This window comes from Agelaius phoeniceus, chromosome 6 (assembly GCF_051311805.1).
Source record: "Agelaius phoeniceus isolate bAgePho1 chromosome 6, bAgePho1.hap1, whole genome shotgun sequence".
NCBI classification, from domain to species: Eukaryota; Metazoa; Chordata; class Aves; order Passeriformes; family Icteridae; genus Agelaius; species Agelaius phoeniceus.
Genome location: NC_135270.1, coordinates 48,168,935 through 48,189,711, shown reverse-complemented (window position 1 = coordinate 48,189,711; position 20,777 = coordinate 48,168,935). Strand labels below are relative to the sequence as shown.

At 38.4% G+C, this 20,777-nt stretch overlaps 1 protein-coding gene across 2 annotated transcripts in view; it reads right to left on the bottom strand.

Moving 5' to 3' along the window:
- The window catches only part of SLC24A4 (solute carrier family 24 member 4), an 84,394-nt gene that overhangs the window by 7,096 nt on the left and 56,521 nt on the right, over positions 1 to 20,777 (bottom strand). Inside the window, exons 10-17 of one of the 2 annotated variants that reach the window (XM_077180629.1) lie at positions 20,357 to 20,442; positions 16,042 to 16,211; positions 13,995 to 14,139; positions 5,132 to 5,298; positions 3,569 to 3,683; positions 1,474 to 1,586; positions 796 to 861; positions 205 to 255 (exon numbers count right to left, since the gene is read on the bottom strand). In XM_077180629.1, coding sequence (XP_077036744.1) covers positions 220 to 255; positions 796 to 861; positions 1,474 to 1,586; positions 3,569 to 3,683; positions 5,132 to 5,298; positions 13,995 to 14,139; positions 16,042 to 16,211; positions 20,357 to 20,442 — 898 coding nt within the window. In that variant the 3' untranslated portion in view covers positions 205 to 219. Of the gene's footprint in view, positions 1 to 204; positions 256 to 795; positions 862 to 1,473; positions 1,587 to 3,568; positions 3,684 to 5,131; positions 5,299 to 13,994; positions 14,140 to 16,041; positions 16,212 to 20,356; positions 20,443 to 20,777 lie in introns of those variants that run through there. The other variant, XM_077180628.1, reaches the window with a different exon arrangement.

The following is a 20,777-nucleotide window of genomic DNA, read 5'->3' as shown; positions in this document are numbered from 1 at the left end:
TCACACCTCACAGATCAGATACATAGGAAGTTAGTAGCAGAGTGAACAGCCCTGGCCATTCTACCACTTAAGTCATGCACAGGTGATGTGAAGCTTTGTAAGACTTAGTCATGCAAGAGTGTGAAATCTCCAGTGGTGACCACCTCCTCTACAAAGCCTCCACAGGCAATCAGTGAAAGATGTTAGTAGAAGTGGATATTTTTATACCTTTTTGATTCCTTATACCTGAATTTGATTCTTCCTACAGAGCGTTCCCTGGGAGTCAAGCAGGAACAGACCTTAAGTACCAGCAAAATTGACTTTTGAAACAGAATTATTGTTTCACCTTAAGAAGTCATGGGTTACAAGGGTGTCTCATGCTGAGGCACATTTAGCATGTCTCGTCCAAGTCCTGAGGTTCACAGTCCTCACAGACCAGTCTTCACTAAGGGTTTAGGCTACAGCACTTGATTTTGGCTGGTTTTGGAAATCAGAGACAAGGGCAAAGGTGATGAAGCACAACAGGTCTTGTCTCAGCCTAGAGACAGGCCAGGGGTATGAACATAGGACCACAGAAATACTGTTGAATTCAAAAATTTCAACACTGCCACTGAAATCCATGGGATCAACACATATCCAGCATCTCTTGCACCAAATGCCAGATTGCAGTCCTCACCGAGGATAATGGTAGCTCTTCAACTCATGGTAGTGCTAGAAGAAATCAACGCTAAGTATTTCTATTTTATCCTTCTATAACATGCAAATACCTAACAAGTATTTTCAAATTGAAATACTTGTAGATGCTCTAATACTTACAGTTAGTGCCACTGATCCTAGCAAAAGTGCAACTGAATAAACCAATCCTTTGCTGTTAATTTTAACCTGTGGAAATCAGAAAATACTTTTAAAATGCTGACCATATAACTGTGCTTTGGAGATCAAAAATCAATTTACTGATTTAAAGTCCACCTTCTGCTTTGAACAGTGCCTTACATATTTTAAACTATGCAAATCCGTAACAGATGTATCCTAATGAAGAATGGGAAGATTAAGGAATCAAACCAAATGTAAAGTAATCCCATCTCCATTAAAAAAAGAAGTGAGCATTTATAACAGATTTTATGTAAAAAATCCTCAGAAGAGAGAGATATGCTGTTATTTGGTCTTAGGTACAAAAACGTTGAGGTACATGGAGACAGGTTTACTGGAAGTTGTGTAGCAAGAAAATGATAGAGCCATGAACCATCCACGGGAACAGTTTTCTGCTCCACAGTGTATGTACTCCAGTTGACAAACTGGAAATTAACAGCAGCTTGTTGAAGACAAATTGCTTTCTTAACGGGGTTGCTTAGCTAAGAAATAACACCTTATTTTAGCAAATAATAACATGATCAACAGGTTGGTTTTAAATTTATTCTATTTGCATGCTTTCCTTTCAGGATTTTTAAAAAATAGAATAAAAGAGCAAATGAAAGATTTGCCAAGTATACATACAGTTGATCCATAATCGATCGCCATGGTCTGCAAACCCCATGGAACACCTAGTCCCACCAGAATGTCAAAGACATTGCTCCCTACTGTATTGGATACTGCCATGTCACCAAGGCCTGCAGAGAAATAAAAACAAAAAACAACTCTTTGATAAAATCAAAATTCATGGCCATTACTATGTGCACTGGAGGAAACTAAAGGGGAATGATCCACTTTGATCCAATCCCCCTTGAACTGGTCAGAGTATCTGAGGTAGGGAGACAATTTCCCTAACATTGGCCTGACTTCTGAAAAAAGTGTGCAAAAATTGCTCACTCCAACTACACCTTCCTTGTGTCTTGCAAAGCCTTTAGAGGGTGGGTGGTATCCTGCAGCACCTGAGGTCTATGCCAAAGTCTTGTTCTAGGTAGTCTGCAGCAACAGGGAATCTGAAGATTATGTATTGGATTTACTATGTGGATATGTGACCTTCATCTCATGAGAATGAAAAGAGATCCTGGAAATAACCAACCAGTTGATAGCCAAAGATATTAGGCACTTCTGTACGGCTTAATCAGTAATGATTTCACTTAAAGAACAGTAAAATACTACAGGAAAGGAAAAGAAAGGTAAATGGTGGTAAGGTACCTAAGTATTATTCAAAATCTACTTCTAATGCCCACCACTGGCTGGCATCTCATTCTGCATCAGTGTCAGTGCATACAAGGAAGGCAAAATTCTTTCTGTCCCTGCTAACTTCCCTTAAACCTGGCCTAAGTATTGAATCACTTCCATTAAGTGAATACTGGAAAGGAAGCAACTGAAAAGGAACTCTGACATAAATGGGACATGTCCCAAATATAGTTTCAGAGTAAACAGAGTGCAGACAGACAGTACCATACCATAAATACATGATCTGTAAGGTAATGCTTTGGATCTCATGATGGTAGTGTCCATCTATACCTGTCTCCATTCTGTCAATGAACAACTCCTTGAATTCAAGCAGTGCAAAGTCCCTGTAGTCTTTAAGGGCATTGGGCCCCTTTTTGTCAATCTAGTGCTTACCTTAATTTTCAGAGCAAACAATCTTTGCAGTATTTTTGTCTAGTATAACAGAAGAACTAATCTAAAGAAGCAATTAATTTAAAAATGTAACATTTTCCTTGTTCTTGAAAAAACCTGTTCACTTAAATTAATACACATGCAAAATTAATTTAGTAGGAAGGTGGTTCCATAATAATTCTGAAGACTTTGTTGTACTATTTTTGTGAGAATATTCTGCACACAACAAATAATGCAACATGGAAAATTATTTACTTTAAATATATAACACTTTTCAAGCAAGCAACATTTAACAGCACTACTCCTATCTCAAATTACAAAGGTGGGGCTTTTGAGTACTTAATTTATCATTGAAAAGCCCTTGTTGTTTGCTCAATGATGTGTGCTGGAGATATCATTATCTGATAAAATAAGGCTATGGGAATTGAAATGATGGAAAAGAACAAAATTAGGTCTTTTTCTTATTCTACTGCTGTGCAGACGATCACACTGTCAGTTCTAATGTTTTTCAACAACATTAGAACAACATAGGAAGGGATGCTGCTACCAGCATTTTACAAATAGAAAAAGGAAACATGATGAAACTCAAACAAAATTAAAAGATAAAGGAGAAAGCCTTTAACAATTTGAAATGGACAGCTGAGGAGAATGCAGATGTCAGTAATCCAAAACTCTTTCCAGTGCAGCTATTCATGTGTTCCAGTGGGAAAGAGGTCTGCATTTGGATGAGAACTCTGCCTGGAGCAACAACGCTTCTGCCAGATCCTCTCAAAGCACTTCACTTCCCTGGATTTGAGAGGTCGTCTAGAAATCAGTACAAGTTTTACATGGAGATGTGCTGGTCAGTGCTGCTTCTTCAAAGTAGTTTTTAATAGCTGATATTCTAGCAAAAGATAGTTTTTTGGTTCACAATAATTAGCAAACTGTTTTGGCTTTTAATGAGGTTCTCAAACAGTAAAAATTAAAATGAAATTATAAAATTGCATTGACAATTTGTGTACGGAGGAAACAATCTTACATATGTAAGATTGCACTTATGCTTCAGCAGACACAGTACCTTGTCTTGCTACTATTAAGCTGGCCATGCAGTCTGGGACACTTGTTCCTGCAGCCAGAAAAGTAATGCCCATGATCACATCTGGTATCCCAAGGGTGTATCCAATCACAGTCACCTGAACAAGGAGGAAGGAAGATTAACTTATCATATTTGGAAAGTCTCCTCATTCCAATGAGAAGAGTATGCCAGTTTGGCATACTCTTTAACTTTGATTTCTGGTGTGGACTCTAACAGGAATAGACTCAGAATACTTATCCATTTCTGCAAATTAAATACTTGTGGAATAACCAGCCTAAAACCAACCCTGTGCAAAGGAAAAGTAATTTGGGTCTTATTATTCAACATTCTGAGGACAAACAAAATCTCCATTTCCTGTTGTATTAACATGACATACTGCTGTTTTAAGAGTTACAGTAAAATCTGTGGGTTTGGGGTGTTTTTTGGTTTCCACAAATGGCAGGATTCTCACTGGTTCTATTCTCAAAAGGACTGCAACCAATATTATATTGTAATATAGTGGTAGAGATATAAAGAACTTATTATAACCTAACACATGAAGAAGGAACTATTTTCTTGTGTGAGTTCTCATATAATCCTGAAGTGAGCACGTCTGGGTATACTATCCCCTGATATTCCAGATGCAGCTTGAAAAGAGCTTAAGGAATCACTGAAGATTGCAGCAGAGCTCTTAGAAAAGACAGGAAACTGTATTTAGCTGGAACATCCAAAGAGGGCTGAAAAAACATCAAGAAAAGGCAGCTGAAAAGGAACCAGGTTTGTGAGAGAGAGGACTGACCCAGGGACAGACAGCTGTTTCCCTGCTGAGACTGCTAAGGATGGAAGTCTTCTAGGCTATGTGTTGGTTTCTTGAAATAGTTTGCCAGTCTATTACATGAGGAAAATTGGACCCTACACCAAAGAAAAGGTGTATTTTAGGAACTCCACTGACAAGCCTTATCTTCAGGGGCAAGCAGAGGCCCAGGAATAGAAGTCAGCATGACTCTCTTGCTGAGAGTGGTAACAAGGTACTGTAGCCCAGCTGCCTCTGAAAGCAGTATGGGCTGCAGCCTTAATGAGCACCTCTCTCACTTGTGAAGGGAATATCTATATATGGAACCAAGGTACAAAGTATAACCTTCCAAAGGACATATAATATGATACAAATGTGTGGCTTTGGCTAGCAAATTAATATCTTAGACACAGTCTATGTTAGAGGATTGTTTTACAATGCAAAAATTATATAGAAAGTTGGAAAAAGTATACAGAAAACACAATCTTTCATGAGAGGAAACATAAAGCGGTTTTCAAATGCCTGACAGGCATTTGAGGAAAATAGAGATGTTCTCCACTACCTTCCTGTATTGTATTGTGCCCTATACAGTAAAGGCCCAATTATTTCTGCAGAAAAAAAGGCAGCAAAAATCTAAAATTATAATAATTATTGTATGAGCTGAAGAGACTGCACTGCAATTACATGCCTTTCTTAGACAAATGCACAGAAGGCTTTTACATACTTTGAGATGCACATTTCACTCAGTATGAAGTCCTGCTACATACACTTACCATCCACACCATGAAGTAGGAGAACAAGGCAATCCAGAGAGTGGACAAGACAAATGTCAGCATAAAGCACCTCTCCCAGCGTGGTTTGCTGCAGTTTGGAATTGTGGTAAACAGCAAAAATATCAACGGCCATGTCAAAAGCCATTTAATTTTGTTCATTTTTCCCTCTGCAGGACAAAGGAAAGAAACAGTTGAGCTTTCCCATTACTATCCCAGGCTCAATTACACCTCTTTCAGCAGAGCAGATGATCCCAGAAGGATGTTTACAATTGTGCGTATCAGCTCATTTTCCAGGGTACCTTTAAACTATACTTGGCCTTGTCACTTTCAGCCAAGTTCTGCATGCTCATCTAGAATCTTCTTATAGTTAAGTCTGCCAAGATCTATGAAAATCCATGGAAGAATTAAGATTATTTAAAATCATAGCTGATATTAAAAGCAAAATTAAGTCAAGCATGTTGCTCTTTTAAATGTATTACTACCAATCCAGAATTTAACAAAAACCCCAACAACAAAACCAACCAACAAAAACAGCCCACCCTCTCACCTTAATAAAATATCAAAATCCAAGTGGTAAAAATAACTTGCACATTCTATGTAGCAACAGAAAACAGAAGCACAAGACCCAGCCTATGAACATGGCAATTTTTTTCCATGCCTTATTGTTCTATACTTGGGCAGAAGTTTAAATAAACCAATACTTAGAAGATTTCGATTTGTTAAGTCTCTCTATCTGCATACAACACCATCTTGAAATGGTAAAAGAAAACTTCTGGAAAAAGCAACAAGGGAGTGACCTCCCTTGGACAGCTCTCCAAAATCAGCTGGTGAGAAATATCCAAGAACTGTCATCACTGAAGACTGGTACACACCTTGCCATTTGTTAAAAATTTACAGTATTGCAAATGCAATCTCAGTACATAAAACAAAACTGTTTTATAACTGGGCCATAAGTAAATGGGGCACTATTCATACAGTTCATGAGGCATCCTTCAAGCAGGATGACGAATTTGTCTCAGGCTAAGTGAGAGTATCACAATCAACATCGTGGCCATTCTGGCTTGGGCTTTCCATCCAAGTAGGGGTTTCTATCACTGACTCATGATGCTATGTTTGAGATCTACTAAAATATGCTGTTTTGCATAAAATCATTGATCACATTGAAGGAAATGATCAGGTACATCTTCCAGCAAAGTTACTTAGCTACATTGTAAAGAACAGTTACTAACCAGCTCCTATCAATTTCCATTGTGTTTCCATCCAAGTAGGAGTTTCCATCACTGACTCATGATGCTATGTTTGAGATCTACTAAAATACGCTGTTTTGCATAAAATCATTGATCACATTGAAGGAAATGATCAGGTACATCTTCCAGCAAAGTTACTCAGCTACATTGTAAAGAACAGTTACTAACCAGCTCCTATCAATTTCACCAGTAATTTTCTTTCAGCAAAGACTCTGGGATTTAAGATGTGTTTAACAGGAATTTTTGTTAGTGATTTTAACTGGATTGATTTCAGCTGTCTCAACCAATGTGCACCAGGATGCAATGAAATTTAATATTTAACATTTAAAAATTAACAATACTTTTATCATTTATGAGGCTACTTATTAGTTTAATTGAACTCATTGAGTCCAAACATCTTTATTATTTTTGTATATATTCTAGAACTATATTTTCTTGCTTGAGTTATGAAACACCTTTCTAACTTGAGATTTTCTTGTGAATTTTGAGATGTCATCAACTCACCAGGAATCTTAGACTAAGCTTTGCTCTTTAGTCCCATTTATAGCTTGGGGCTGTGGAACTTCTAATGCATAAAACTACTGAAGTGTGTCAGGGTCATTTCTAATTCTAGACTTTTACATACCATTGAGGATTAATTACAAATTTTACAGGGAAGACCTTTTTATCTCTGCTTATGTATACTTCTGCACAGATGTTTTTTAAAACAGTTATCTTTTACCTGTTCTGTCCAGTAAATGACACTTCTTGGCTCACTTCTCTCTTTAATTGTTAACAAGGCTGTAAATATTCTACAAAATATCCTATTGTAGTAGTTTATACCGGCTCCTGCCTAATTTGTTACAGTTTGGATTACTTAGAGACTCCTGGATAGTTAATTTTTACTCTCTGTACTGAAGTTGCTAAGCTTGGTTCATAGTCCAACAAGTCAGCATGGCCTAGGCCAGTAACATCCTCAGCACATAATCCCATACACAGGGTCAATGGATGACTGATTGAAAAAATTGTGGATCCAGCTCTGACCTGTGTGGGTGTAACTGGACTGACTTTGGTGCTGCTACACATAGGCAGTGCCATTTCTCTTTTCAGTAACATAAATAAAAGAAACCGAACTGCCTTAAGAACAAATAGAGCCTCTGCTGGGGAATATATCTTGTCTGGGATCCTGAATTACTCAAACAAATGCTTAACTGAGAATGCATAGTGCCTTACCACTGGCACAGATATGTTTGTTCATTTCCAAGAAAACCTAATTACTAGTGGAGGAGGGCTTGCCTTTCCATTATCTTTGCTGAGTTTGAATGGATGTGTGTCAGATTAAAATTCCTGGCTCTATTAGTGGTGATGTTTTCCCCACACAATGTCTTGAGTTGAAACTGCTTAGCTAGATGGTTTGTGGGAGTGATATTTGCATTCATTTCATGGCAACAGGCTTGAGACTCTGGGGAAGAGCAGTGTGTAATTCTGGGGTTTGTTGGGTTAACAAGAGAAGCCCAGTGGCCATTTGCAGTTAGCCTGGAATACTTTGGAACCACCATGGCCAAAGCAGCTTACTTGACACATTATGCATTGGCTTCTCTTGTGTGTTTTGGTTTTCTAGCTTTTCTAAACTTTTATATAAGCCTTAAGTATATATGGCCTTGGTTTTACCTCAGGCCTTTTCATTCAGCTCCTACTGTTCTGGGTCATGGAACTTGCATGGCACATAGGACTAAAGAAGTCTACTCTTATGCTGTAACTTGGCAGTGTTTTAAGACTTTCAAGTACATTTAGCAGCAACCTCAATGAAGTGAGACTTTATTTTTTCAGGAAATGATGACTTTATTCACTTCACCTGGCTTAGATGAATGCACAATCAATACACAGCTAGAAGATGCAAAGTATTTTTTTTTTTAGTTCTTTTGAAAGTACTTTTGCTGTTCTGTTGTTTTGGTTTTGACCACCCACTCTAAAATAATAATTAAAAATATTTAATGATAAAGATTTTACAGTGAAGTATGCTTATAGCTCATGACAAATGGTTTTCCAACTGTTGAGTAGCTCCCTAGTATATCTGCAAGGAAGAAAATGATCATTCCCATTTAGGCCATTATTCAATACCAGCTGTTCTGTCCCATCACAAGACCCCAGCACAGTTGTTTTAACAGTGGTACCACCCACTCCTGTGAGCCCTAGGTTTAAAGGTTCCTGCAGCAACCCACACAACTGAGGAAAAGTGTATTTTGCACCCCTCTCCCCCCCAATAATGAAAGAATATTACAGAATATTATTACAGAAAGCAACACTGGTCTACATACATACTGTTCACAACACTCTGCTGTAAAACAAGAAGATGAGGGGTTTTTTGCAAGGAATTGTTTTCACTACTTCATACACCCATTTTTTTCTGTTTCCACAGATATTTGGAAGCCAAGCATGCCAAGTATTTCAGAGACAACAAGGTATCATTACAAAAGAGCTTGATTACAATGTTTCTGAAAATGAAGTGGCAGCCCTACAACAAAGAGCTCTGCTAATTTTCAACACATTCCTGGGCCAGTCGTCTTTCCAGATGTTAGGCTCACAATAATTACTTTCACACACAGATAGTGTGTCCTGGTGAACAAAGCCAGCAACACATATCACAGCACTGAGAAGAAACAAGTATTTCCTTAAGCAGCTAGAGAAAGCACTTCCTACAGAAAAAAATGGAGTCCTATTTGCAACACTCTCAGCTGAGAGGAGCTCAATATAAAAGTGTGAAATGACATTTGTGTTTACCTTTAGATCAGAAGTGTAATCTTGAAGTAAATGCACTGATTGACCCCACTTAGTGTTTTTTGGTTTGCAATTTTAGTCTGCAACATGGAGCAGCCTTGAATCACACCAGTAGAACCAGAGGGACAAAATCAAAATTGTTCCAAGTAATAATGGGCATTTTATCCACAGGACCAAGCTAGAACTCATCTGAAACAGAACTTCCAAAGGCACATAGTGCAGGCAGCCCACATGTCCTAGTAAATAAGCTGCAGTGAAAACACTTTTTCAAGTTTAAACAGAGTGGAGTCTGTAACTACACCATCAGGAATCACATCTAAGTTATTGTAGCTAGTTAAATTTGACAGCTTTTCCACTTAGTTTTCCCTTTAAAAGCGTGTCAGCGAAGCACAGATCTCCGCTCCAAACATTACTTACTTCAGAACATGCCTAAACCTTCCCAAGTGAAAGAAGCATCTCTTTACACAAAGCAATGACTGATCCAAAAAATTGTACCATCTCTGAAAGTCATGAATCTAACTGGCACACAGGAGCTTCATAGCAGTATGTTTGTGAATTTGTATAAATCTCTTAAGATCACTTGAAAACTGGGAAAGGTATTCTCTAATTGGAATGAGAAAGGCTTCCTGAAGTTTCCTACCGATTGCTGTTTTTCCAGGGACTTTTTGTTGATGGTAAACTTATAGTAAAAACAAGGCACATCCAGGTTAGCCTAAGAAGATTACTGCTGCAAACTTTTCTCATGCTTCATTTAATTTTTAATTTTTTTAATTCCTTTTTTGTCTTTTTAAATCTCTCTATCATTTTTCATTTGGGAAGGACAAAACTCAACCAACCAAACAAAAAAACTCAACATGTTTTTTCTCCAATTAAAAATGATTTTCCAAACACCTGTGCCCTTGGTTCTAATTAAGCTTTGTATTTACAAAGATGAATTTACATCCACATATTATCACCAATATCAAGTCAATTCTCAACCCAAAAATGCGTAAAAGTAACACATATGACACTACACTAGGAACTTTGTAATAACCCAGACAGCAAGTAAATTTCTGTTAGAAAATGCTGTTGATCAGAGTTCAGACTGACTGGAAAATTTCAATATAAGTAAATTAGACAATTTGAAAACTTAATTAGTTTCTAGTCATGTCCAGTATCCAAAACACAATGGAGAAATACAAATTTTTCTCCCAAGTATGGTACACAATATAGAAAAAAAAAGAAGCAGATACAACAACGTAGATCTGGTGTGAATTTTCCAACATGATTATTTTCCACAAAAAAAAAAAAATCTGTTGCAAAATAATAAAAAAATTGTTAGAAAATGGCTTTCAATTTTTCATTAGGAAAATTAACACAGCATCTGACTTTCCACCATCTTGGAAATTTCTTACTGATTTCAGCTCTGCAAATTAACCTATAAATTGTGGAGGCAAGAGATTCTCTGTATGAACACAGTAAAAAAAGGCCATGTAGTGTGTAAAACAGTATCCAAAGAGGCTTCCAAGTGGGCAGCAGACATAATAAAATATTTTTATTGCAGTTCTCTTGCAACAGACCTTTGGAAACTTTTTCTTCCTTTGGAAAATACCAAGGTTTTACTTTTCATCCTCATCCAAAACAGACTATTTTTCAACCTACTGATACTCTTCTTGGAAGTTTCATTTTCCAGAATACAAGTTCCAAATTCCAGACTGTGAAATCCGTCCAAAACAGCTCAGATTTCTATTTTCAGCCTGTGCCTTTACCACGCTTTGAATATTTGGATTTATGCCAATAATCTTCTCTTAAATACACATTTTTGGTACAGAGAAAACTGGTCTACAAAAAAGAATTTGCTCCAGTACACAGAAACGAGCTTTACTCTCAGAGTTACCATAGGTTTACACAAGACAACATTCAACAAAAGTAAGATGTAACTGAAGGTACTCGCCCTATTTTGTTAGACTTGGTTGGATTTTGGCCAAGTTTTAACTTTGCTGTCCAACAAAGAGCTACAGCCTCCTGAGTGTTCAAGTGAGGTGCACTGGGTTTGCCTTGTCCCCTGTGTTTCCAATTAAGGAAGACATCAAGTGAAGTGAGTAGGAGCCAGGGTCAAAGTAAGTAAAAGGTTCTTCACAAAATCATGAAGCTCCTTCCCAAAGGATATTGTGGGTGTTAAACGTTTGCAAAGATTCAGTGACAATTAGACATTAACATTAGGTTAATGAAGAAGAAACACACTAAACTTTTAGATGAAAATTTTACATCCAGACCAAGAAGTTCCTTGGGGTGAAAACCACTGAACAATAACTTGTCCAGTCTCTCTCCCCCCCAGGCTTCTTCATAAAATCATGGCTGGAGTCAGAATACTGAGATAAATGTCTGTTTTGACCAAGTAAAAACATTTTATATGTTTTTAGTAGATACTGGTTTTTTGTTTCTATCCTACATGTTATCTTTGTATTTTGGATCCAAAAAAAAAATTGATAGGATTCCTAATCTCCTTTATTGCCATCTCATTTTAGCTCAAGGAATTATAATTCCTGTTTTAGCTAACACCATCATGACTTATATAAAGCATCCATGCTCCAGTTCTGTAAGAGAGGTAGTTCTTCATTCCTGTGAAATGATCAGGAGCTGAGATCACAGAGTATTTTAAAGGGTGCTGAACATGTGACAATGGAAGGGATTTAAGCATCCATTAAGAGCTGCACAGAAGTGCTTTTCTGAGTCTGGGCTCTAAAAGACCACTGAGCTATGCAAGGGCTTTAACACACCATTTTGTTGTCAACATATGCTTGCCCAGTTTTGTCCTATTTTATTCTGATCTGTGGGGTGTGTTTTTAAAGTTTAAGACCTGTTTTCAAACAACTGTAATCACATTGTAAAGCTTCAAATGAGCCTTTCTCTTGGGAGACAATCATCAACATCTAAAGGTTAGGTCAAGAAAGAAATTCCTCTTCTGAAGATAATGTGTTTTTCCCACACAGAAACCAAAGGCAAAGGCTGTTTGAATGATATCATGCAGTTTCCATAAAAACCTGTATGTTTTTCAGGATGGGCCTGAATCACATCCATACCCAGGAGTGAATCCCTCTGGATGTTTGACAAAGGGGATATATGCTGGAATAGTCTGAGGCTGTTTTCATGTAACAACTGTATTCTCTCTTTCTGCTTGCTAAAGCCCTACGCTTATTGCAGAGCACTCCTGTGGACACAGGATAAAAAAGGAACAAAATGTAAAAGACGCATTTTGAGATGACAAATAATTTTTCATCAGATGAAACTAATTCAGAGATGAAACTTTGGACTTCACTTATTTCTGTTTCAGAAAAAAAACTTATTCTTGCAAAAGAATCTAGAATACACAATTTGAAGAAAGAAAGTAAAATCCCAAATTCGGCTAAAGAATGTGACTACAAAACAGCACAAAAAAAGGGGTTGGGCCAACTCACAGCCATTGCAGTTGCAGCTCCTAAAATACAAGAGTGGGTTTTTTTACCTAGGACACCCCAACCAATTGAATTGAAAAGTCATATTGAAAACTGAAAGTCTATTCTTCAGAGAACACTTTCCAGTACTGAAAAAATACATGAACTTCTGATCTTTAGAAAATGTATGTGTCTGATTTATTTTCAGTCTGGGAATAAAAGAAGACCAGAGAGGATTCTTGGAAACTCTCTGCAAACTACCTTTTCCCTGAAGCCAGTTTTAAATGTCCAGATTTTTTTAGGCTACTGATTGTGCCACAGTACTTAAACAACAACAAAGCATGATGCTGGGTCCTCACATTTTCACCAAACTCATTCAAGTAGTGCTTTGGAAAGCATAATGAAAGAATTGTCAGTCAGAATATATGAGTTGAGCAATGAGAATCCAACCAATGGATAATCCACCCCAGATGAGAGGAGTGACTATAACTGAAGGTAACGATGAGGATTTTATGCAATCACTTATTCCGTTTTATGCAACTCTCTTGAGCTCATGTTGAACTTTTGCTCCATTCAGTATGAACTGAATCACCAGTGGTTCCACTTGGGCTTGTTAAACCTCACTTTATCTTCAAAGACTTGCTCAAAAATGCAGAAGAAAAAAAAACATTTAAAGAGGACCAGTGACATAACTAATAACTCCCTCTTTAGTTCAAAGCATTTTGTCTATCGTGAATGTCACACACTTAAGAAGCTCTTATCTGGAATTTACCTAGGTTTTATTCATAAAAACGGTGCCTGGAAAGTAAGAAGAAATGCATGATTGCACTACCCTAATCAAAACTTCTATCCAAAAACTTGTTAAAAACCATCTCAGTTTAAAAGTCTTCTTTGCCAACGCAGGCAAGGGTGGTCAAGGTTTGGAACAGAGTGCTCATGGAAGCAGTGGAACCACTGTCTCAGTAACTCGGGTTAGCGGTGGACACAGCAGCATTTTTTACTGTTCATCCAAGAAGCCCCTCTCACTACAGTCACTAGAACAATTTATTATATATTTATACACCATGGTGCATCTGGCTTAGCAATTTCCAGCAAGTCATTATTAACTGCTGACTTGAAAATTATTTGGAGTAATTCTGAAGTACTCATCAGGTCATTCTGACATGTTTCAGTGTAAACTTCCCTTTCCTGTTTTTTCTTCACCTCTGGCAAATCAGCACTTCTACCACGGCTGTCCATAATGACTGGAAAACACTTTGCAAAGATCTGCTTTTAGTCACCCAGCCTCCAGGCCAGTTTTATTGTCAGCAAATCCATCCTTCAGAAAGTCAAACCAGTCCCTTTCCTCCTCTCTCCCCACATATGTTGTCTTTCTTACATCCCAGCATTTGGCATTTTAATTATCTTCTTTTTCAGGACTATAAACATCTAGAAAGTAAGCCTTACCTGGCACTGAAAATGGAGTTAGACTGTCCTGTTCATTCTCCTCCTCTTGGTTCCCCACAGGGATGTTTCCATTTTCGATATTCTCCTGTCTCCTGTTCTGAAGTGCTTTGCTGGAGCCATTGGCAGATTGGATTAACCGCTGGCGCTGCAGTGTCAAAACACAAAACTGCCACAGTTCAGAAAATATTTACTTGGTGACATCTGAGTTTTGCTCTCTGTCCAGCCCCAGTCACATGAGCCATGAAGTTTCTCCTCAAAGCTTTCCTTTCAGTCAACAACAAACTTGTCAGTGGCCTACCTATCTTCAGCAGGCATCAGGCTTCACCAGGTTAACCATCCACTTCAAAATTACTACTGGCAGGAGTCTTCCAAGCCATGATGGAGAATGTTGTAACATTTGTTGTTCCATCCATGTTTGAACCAATGTGGTATTCTAAAGCACTTCTCACTCAACAGTTCCCACTCATACCAGCAATAGCACCATAATTAAATGGTAACACTCAAGACACCTCTGCACAATTAGCGTTGGCTTGAATGACTCATTATCCAGGAGCTCTCCTTCTCAGATCCAACTCTTCTCCCTCCTTCTCAACTCCACTTACTGAGGTAATTTTTCCTATTTTTAATTTCAAAAGAAGACTAATCCTTGTTGCCTTTGTCTGAGTACATAAAGCACATAATTGGCCCTGCAGACACGTACAAGAACTGCTGCAGCTCCAACACACAGTAAAACAATTACAAGGATAGGTTTTAAACATGACTATATATACCCACTCATGCACTGGAGAATGTTAGATGCAACAGTAAGTTCTTACTTTTATAAAAATATTATTTTAATTCATTAGATGAGGTAATGCAGGGTTGAAAAGTGTTCTCTTTTCCTGACAAACTAGCAAATTTCTAAAACGTGCTCTGAAATGCCTTGAAAAATAAAGTAACTGCACAACATGCAAAAAAATTTCTGAAAGCAGTATCAACATACTCTAGTGAAAAATAGAGAAAAATCCTATCTGAATACTTTGCAAAACTTGTGAATATCTAAGTGAGAATACATAAGACCATACATCCAAAATGCTCAAGTTTAGAGAATGCTTTTTGCAGATGTTTAAAGGGCCAAATATCAGCTTTCTACCCACACAGCAATTAAGAATTTTTCTCTGATCAATGCATTGACTTCAAGGATTACAAAGTCAACTATTGCCATGTGCCCTGTCTGATCTTCTACTCCTGACCATAACACCTTTCACTATTTTACCATCAAACTGGATTTTTGTTACAAATATATTAATGGTGCTTTCTTTTATTGTGGAATTCATAAGGCTGGCTGAAATGTATTTACTGTCAGAGTAAATACCTCTCATATTTGATATTGTGGGAGCAAACTATCAAATCCTGCCTTCATAAAACCCAAGGTAGGTAGGCCAAAGATTTCACCCCTGGTGCTTCAGCAAGTTCAGAACAGCCACACTTGCCAAGTCCTGCCACTTCAGCTGCAGGGTATGGAAGAAGCAATATACACTCATGGCAACGTATTGAGTAAGAGAGAACTGAAACTGTCCAGGGCAAATTCCCTTCATGAAAATACTATGGTCCATTTTTTTTTTTGAGTTGGGGAGTACAGTGAATACTAAAGAGGTAGGTAAATCTCTGAAGGGATCCTGAAGTGTTAATAATACAAGAGCAGTTTCTACAATTTTTGGTTGCCTTGTCCATTATCCTTTTTTAACCTAACCACTTTTGTAATAATCAAAGCCAATTCTTCTGCTATAAATAAAACCTTAATGTGCCCATATGCATGCACACACTGACGAAAACATCTTATGTCAGGGAAATAAGATAGTCCCTCCTTTTTGACTGCCCTCCCATTAAAACAGGCAACATCACCAGCTTGGAATCAATCTTCAAATATGTTCTCATATAGCTGCTTGAGAAAGACATAGTTCTATCCCAACCATAGGAACATGGAAGAATCCAGGGTCACTATGAGCACAGCTCTTTGATAACTCCCCTGCCTCATGGTCATTTTCTGTTTTCCTAATGAACGTACCTCGTTAATGATGAGCCGGCTCGCCATCCGCATTCTGGTGCGTGGTCCAAACTTATTTGTGATCATAATCCGTAATCCAGCTTCAGGGAACCGGTATTTGGGAGGACTGGAGCAGATTATCTCATCCACCATCACAACACTGTTTTTGCCATACTGCTGTATCCCTTTCACTAATGATCACAATGGACAGAGTTAGCAGTGGAACTGACCCTACCACGCATCCCACCATCCAGAGTCGGGTCTTTTCAGGCTCAGGTGGGGGAAACATTTATCTGAATGCCAGAATTTATGGGTGGCTTTCTTTTGATATTTCTGCAGCCTGTTGAATCTCCTCATCAGTTGTGTGCTTTCTTAAGATCACATGCTGGAAAAGGATTTCACTCTACTAAGGCAGCCTCCAAGCCACTGTCAGATTAGTGGGAGCAGTTTTCCCCCAGCTGTTTGTGCTGTACCAGTTTGATCTGCTTATGTCCCACTAGAGTTTTGTACCCTTTCACTGTGGCAGTGTAGACAGCACTCCTGAAACCTCTAAAGCTGTTCCATTGGATCAAGGTGCTGCACATGCAGAAGGCTCTAATGCCTCTCTCACTCCTTCTGGAAATCTTCACTTTACCTTCACAGATTATTACCAGTATCTCTCACAAGAAAAATTTGAAATTATGACAAAGATCGTCAAGAACAAATCTACAGTTCTAACTAACAAAGTAAGCCTTCATTAATATAAAGGAACCCATACCAAGATCACAAAGTTAACAAAATTCTACCATGTTAAGAACACAGAGACAAAATTTTATTGGGAATCAACACAAGTACAGGCAAGGACTTTAGGAGCTCACCAACAAACCAATATTCTCACAAATGCTACAGACTACACATATCAAGCAGAGCAAGGCTCAGCAGACAGGAGACATACCCATGTGGTGTTAGAAAGCAGGGCAGAAAATAGATACATAACTATAATAAATATTAATTATTACATATAATAGTATGTACAGAAAAAAATTCTTTGCTGCTTGTTTTCTGCTTTGCTTGGCCTCCCCCTCTCCCTCCCCTTTTGTATTGTTACTTACATTAGGAAGAGGAGGAGAATTTAGGAGGTAGAAGTGAAAGATAATTAGTGCATGGTTCCAGTCAGGAAGCAAAGGAAATCTAAGAAAACATTCAAACTCAAACACTGGAATTAAACGGACCTGTTCTAAACACACAGAAGCCTATATTGTTACTCTTTTGCATTGTTACAGTGTTGAAATATTTCTGTTTCCCAGGAAGACTGGATCCATGCATGCATCTAAGTCACATCATGCAAAAAAAGGCTTTGCTGTCTTAAGCATCTTCTAGCATAGTTGCAGTTGAAGGAATACTTTCTCCATAATTATTCAACAAGAAAAACCAGCAAGCCTGTAAATCACCAATAAACATCTGTAACTTTCACCCTTCCAAGCATTTGAGTGTCTTGTCTTGCTTCACTAAAATGGCTTCAGTGAGTACACTGGGGTCACCTGAAGTGTCATAAATATAAGATCTCTGGTTTCACAAAGAAATGTGTCCTACTCAAAGAATCCACTCTGGAGTCTGTCTTGCAGCTCAACATCTCTCATAGAGAATAAAACTAGTAGCAATTTTACATTTGCTAAATGTAAAGGAGCAATTATCCTCCTCTATCCCAACATCTACACCAAATTAACCTTGCTGAATGCTGTGGCTGATGATGCAAATAAGGAGCACATCCACTCCAGTGACTCTTGGAGTGTGGCAGCTTTTCTGTGAAGGAATACTCAGCCAGACAGGTTTCCTAGCAATCAGTCCTTACAGAATAGGACTCAACCACATAAACTTAACATTTGCTTTAGCTAAAGAAAAATGAATGTTTGACAGCAATGCTGGTAAGGACAGAAAGGCCTGATATTAACAGTCTCATCAGATTAACTGTTCCCAAGTGAGTTCCTCCAGAGAATTAATCAAAATGCTTCATCTTACAGTGACATTAAAAACATGGGAGCACTGAAGTTACTCTGAAACAGTTTCTTAGAGCCCTATGAAGACAGTGAGCAAACACTCAGCTTTGATAAAAGTATCATAATTAAAAACTCAGTGCTACTGTAGAATGTCTCATACTAAATATATATTTAAGTACTGCAGCTATTCTGACTTGCCGTGGCACATTGCTCTTATTATGTTCAATATTTTCAGTTTGACTCCCTATGCCTGTAAAAAACAACATACCTTAGCCCCTATAGTATGGACTCCACCTAAAAGTTGTTTTAAGAAATGTGAAAAGGAGAAAAGCCTTTTGTACTTCTCCTTTGTGATAATCCTTAAGAAAAAACTCTGAGAACAGCTTTTCTTTCCAACAAACTTACTGCTCACCACCAAAGGTTCAGCACCAACAGCCCTGTCAAAATCAACAGAAAGCTTCTTGATGACTTTAGCTCTGAAAGCCAGTCCCTCAGAAACCTGCTTTTGTCCAAATTTCTGGTTTCAGGCAGGGGTCAAACCATGCCACCTGGTGGAAATTTGGGTCAACACAATAAAAGTCAATGGTAATACACATTTGTACTTTGAAAACTGGAGCAGCATTCACAAAGTACATTTAGTTTGTCTTCACCTGTGTGTGCAGAACTCACCCTTGAAATTAAATTTTTCTTATTGTGAAAATCCCTCCTTTTTCTTTTTGAAACTTGAGTGATGAAAGGTTTTATATTGTACCACAGAAAGCTCTTGAAAGTAATGAAACTTACAAGCATTAAAGAGCTTTACAGGGTTACATCTTTCACCTGCACCCTGAGCAACAGACTATCCTTGCTAAAAAAAGTTCCTCACCCAAAGGAACTGCTCCTCCAGGGGAAGTAATCAGGCCTTTCTCCTGTGGAAAATCAGATTAAGGTCATACCTACACCTTGGTGAAGCCAAGGGAGGTTTTTTGGTGGATCCTCAAACTGTTAAGCAGTGCAAGGCAGAGGCCAGCCCCAGTTCGCTCCCTGCTATTAGCAGTGCTCCTATCTGGAAGCTGCTGCTGGGGAAAATGCAGCTCAGCTCGTGAAGCCAGCCTGTGTCAACCAAGAAGGAGTCACTGATGGGTCATGGCATATTTTGAGAGAACAGGAGGGAAGAAGCTAGAGGCAGCCATGTGACAGTTTTCTAGGACAGCATCTTGACACATAAAGCAGTTAGGCTAACACTGCCATCCTCCCCTCCCACTGCTCACTCCAAATCCTTAATCTCTTCTTTCTGTACTTTCTCAGGCATGTTTGCCTGTGACAGTATCTACATACTGGCTCTTTGAACAATTGTGCCTCCAATGCAGCATGTATTTGTGTAATGGGTGCTGGAGAAGGCAAAGGGAATCTGACTGAAACTGCAGTATCAGTGCCTCTTTGAGACAAAATCAGAAAAGAAATCTGATGCGCACAGCTGGTACTGGAGCTTTCTTGCTTTTTTTCCTGCACATTCTTCACAAGCATTCAATAATCTACACATTTCCCTGAAAAGGAAACAGACACACAGGCAAGTAGTCTGTGCTATTGTCTCTTTTCCACAAGGGCTAGAGAGGAGAGCCTGCTGGGAGATGACATCCTCAAAAGTATAAACCACTACTATCTGTGGTGTTTAACTGGATTACTCTTTTGCCATGTCACCACTTGAATACAGCAAGCATCTGTATTCAGATGATTGCATGGAACCTTGCATGGACACAAATCCACATGCAAGTGACAGACCTCATTATATCAGAGCCAATGCTCCCAAAAGTTCATTATAAAATGAGATTAAAGTATTTCAAAGGCACCACCATGTCTTATGAGAAATAATTTTAAGTTATTATTGTCTAAACTTCTTATCTAGGACTAGAGCAGAAGTGTGCTGTCACTGAATAAACCTCTATCTACCTTATGGTAGGTATACCTACCAATAACTACCTTAAAGAAATCCCAGAGCAGAAAAGAGTGGGACTCTCTAAATTCCTGTTTGGTATTATTTGTGGGGATCTTTCCAATGCTACCAACATTGCTGATGAGCTCAGCCTCCCAGGATGGGAGATGTGTGCAAAGAATAAAGTGAGGAGACCTCACTTGTTAAGCAAAGCAGCTTGTTTTCAGAATATGGAAAAAAAATATTTTTCTTAATGTGCAATGAGACTGCTGAATTATCCAGTTAACCCTGCTTACAATTGAGAGGTGACACTGTTTTGATCCGCATAAAAGAAATAAAAAGGATATCCTGTGAACTACTCTTTTTCCAAGTCCTGTCTGCTCAGCCTTACCTTTCCATAGTAATGGAATGGATGGGTCATCACAACTAGAGGCATAACATTTATTACCATCTTCCAGCTCATTGTTGACTGTGTCACCATTTCCAACATTCTTGCTTTTAAGGGTGAAGAAGCTTTGCATCCTCATGTTGTACCTGAAAGTGCAAAGAAAAGGTCACTAAAAAGGCTGGAATTTTGCATTTTCTCAGCAAACTTTAAAACCATCTGAGAACAACTTATGCAGGCAAGCTGTAAAGCCTAGATGCATGTTCTCTGACAATTAATAGGAAGTGAAGAGAAAGGACTGTCCAACTCAGTGGCAAGCTGATAGGAAAGCAAGGACTGCACCTGTCTCTCATGACATACAGCAAACTGCAGAAAGGCACTAGAACAGATTCAGTGAAGGCACAACACTGGAGCTGTTGATTTTGGAGCCAGGACATTCACCATACAGCAGCTTCTTTCCTCCTGCATCAGCTCACAATTCACC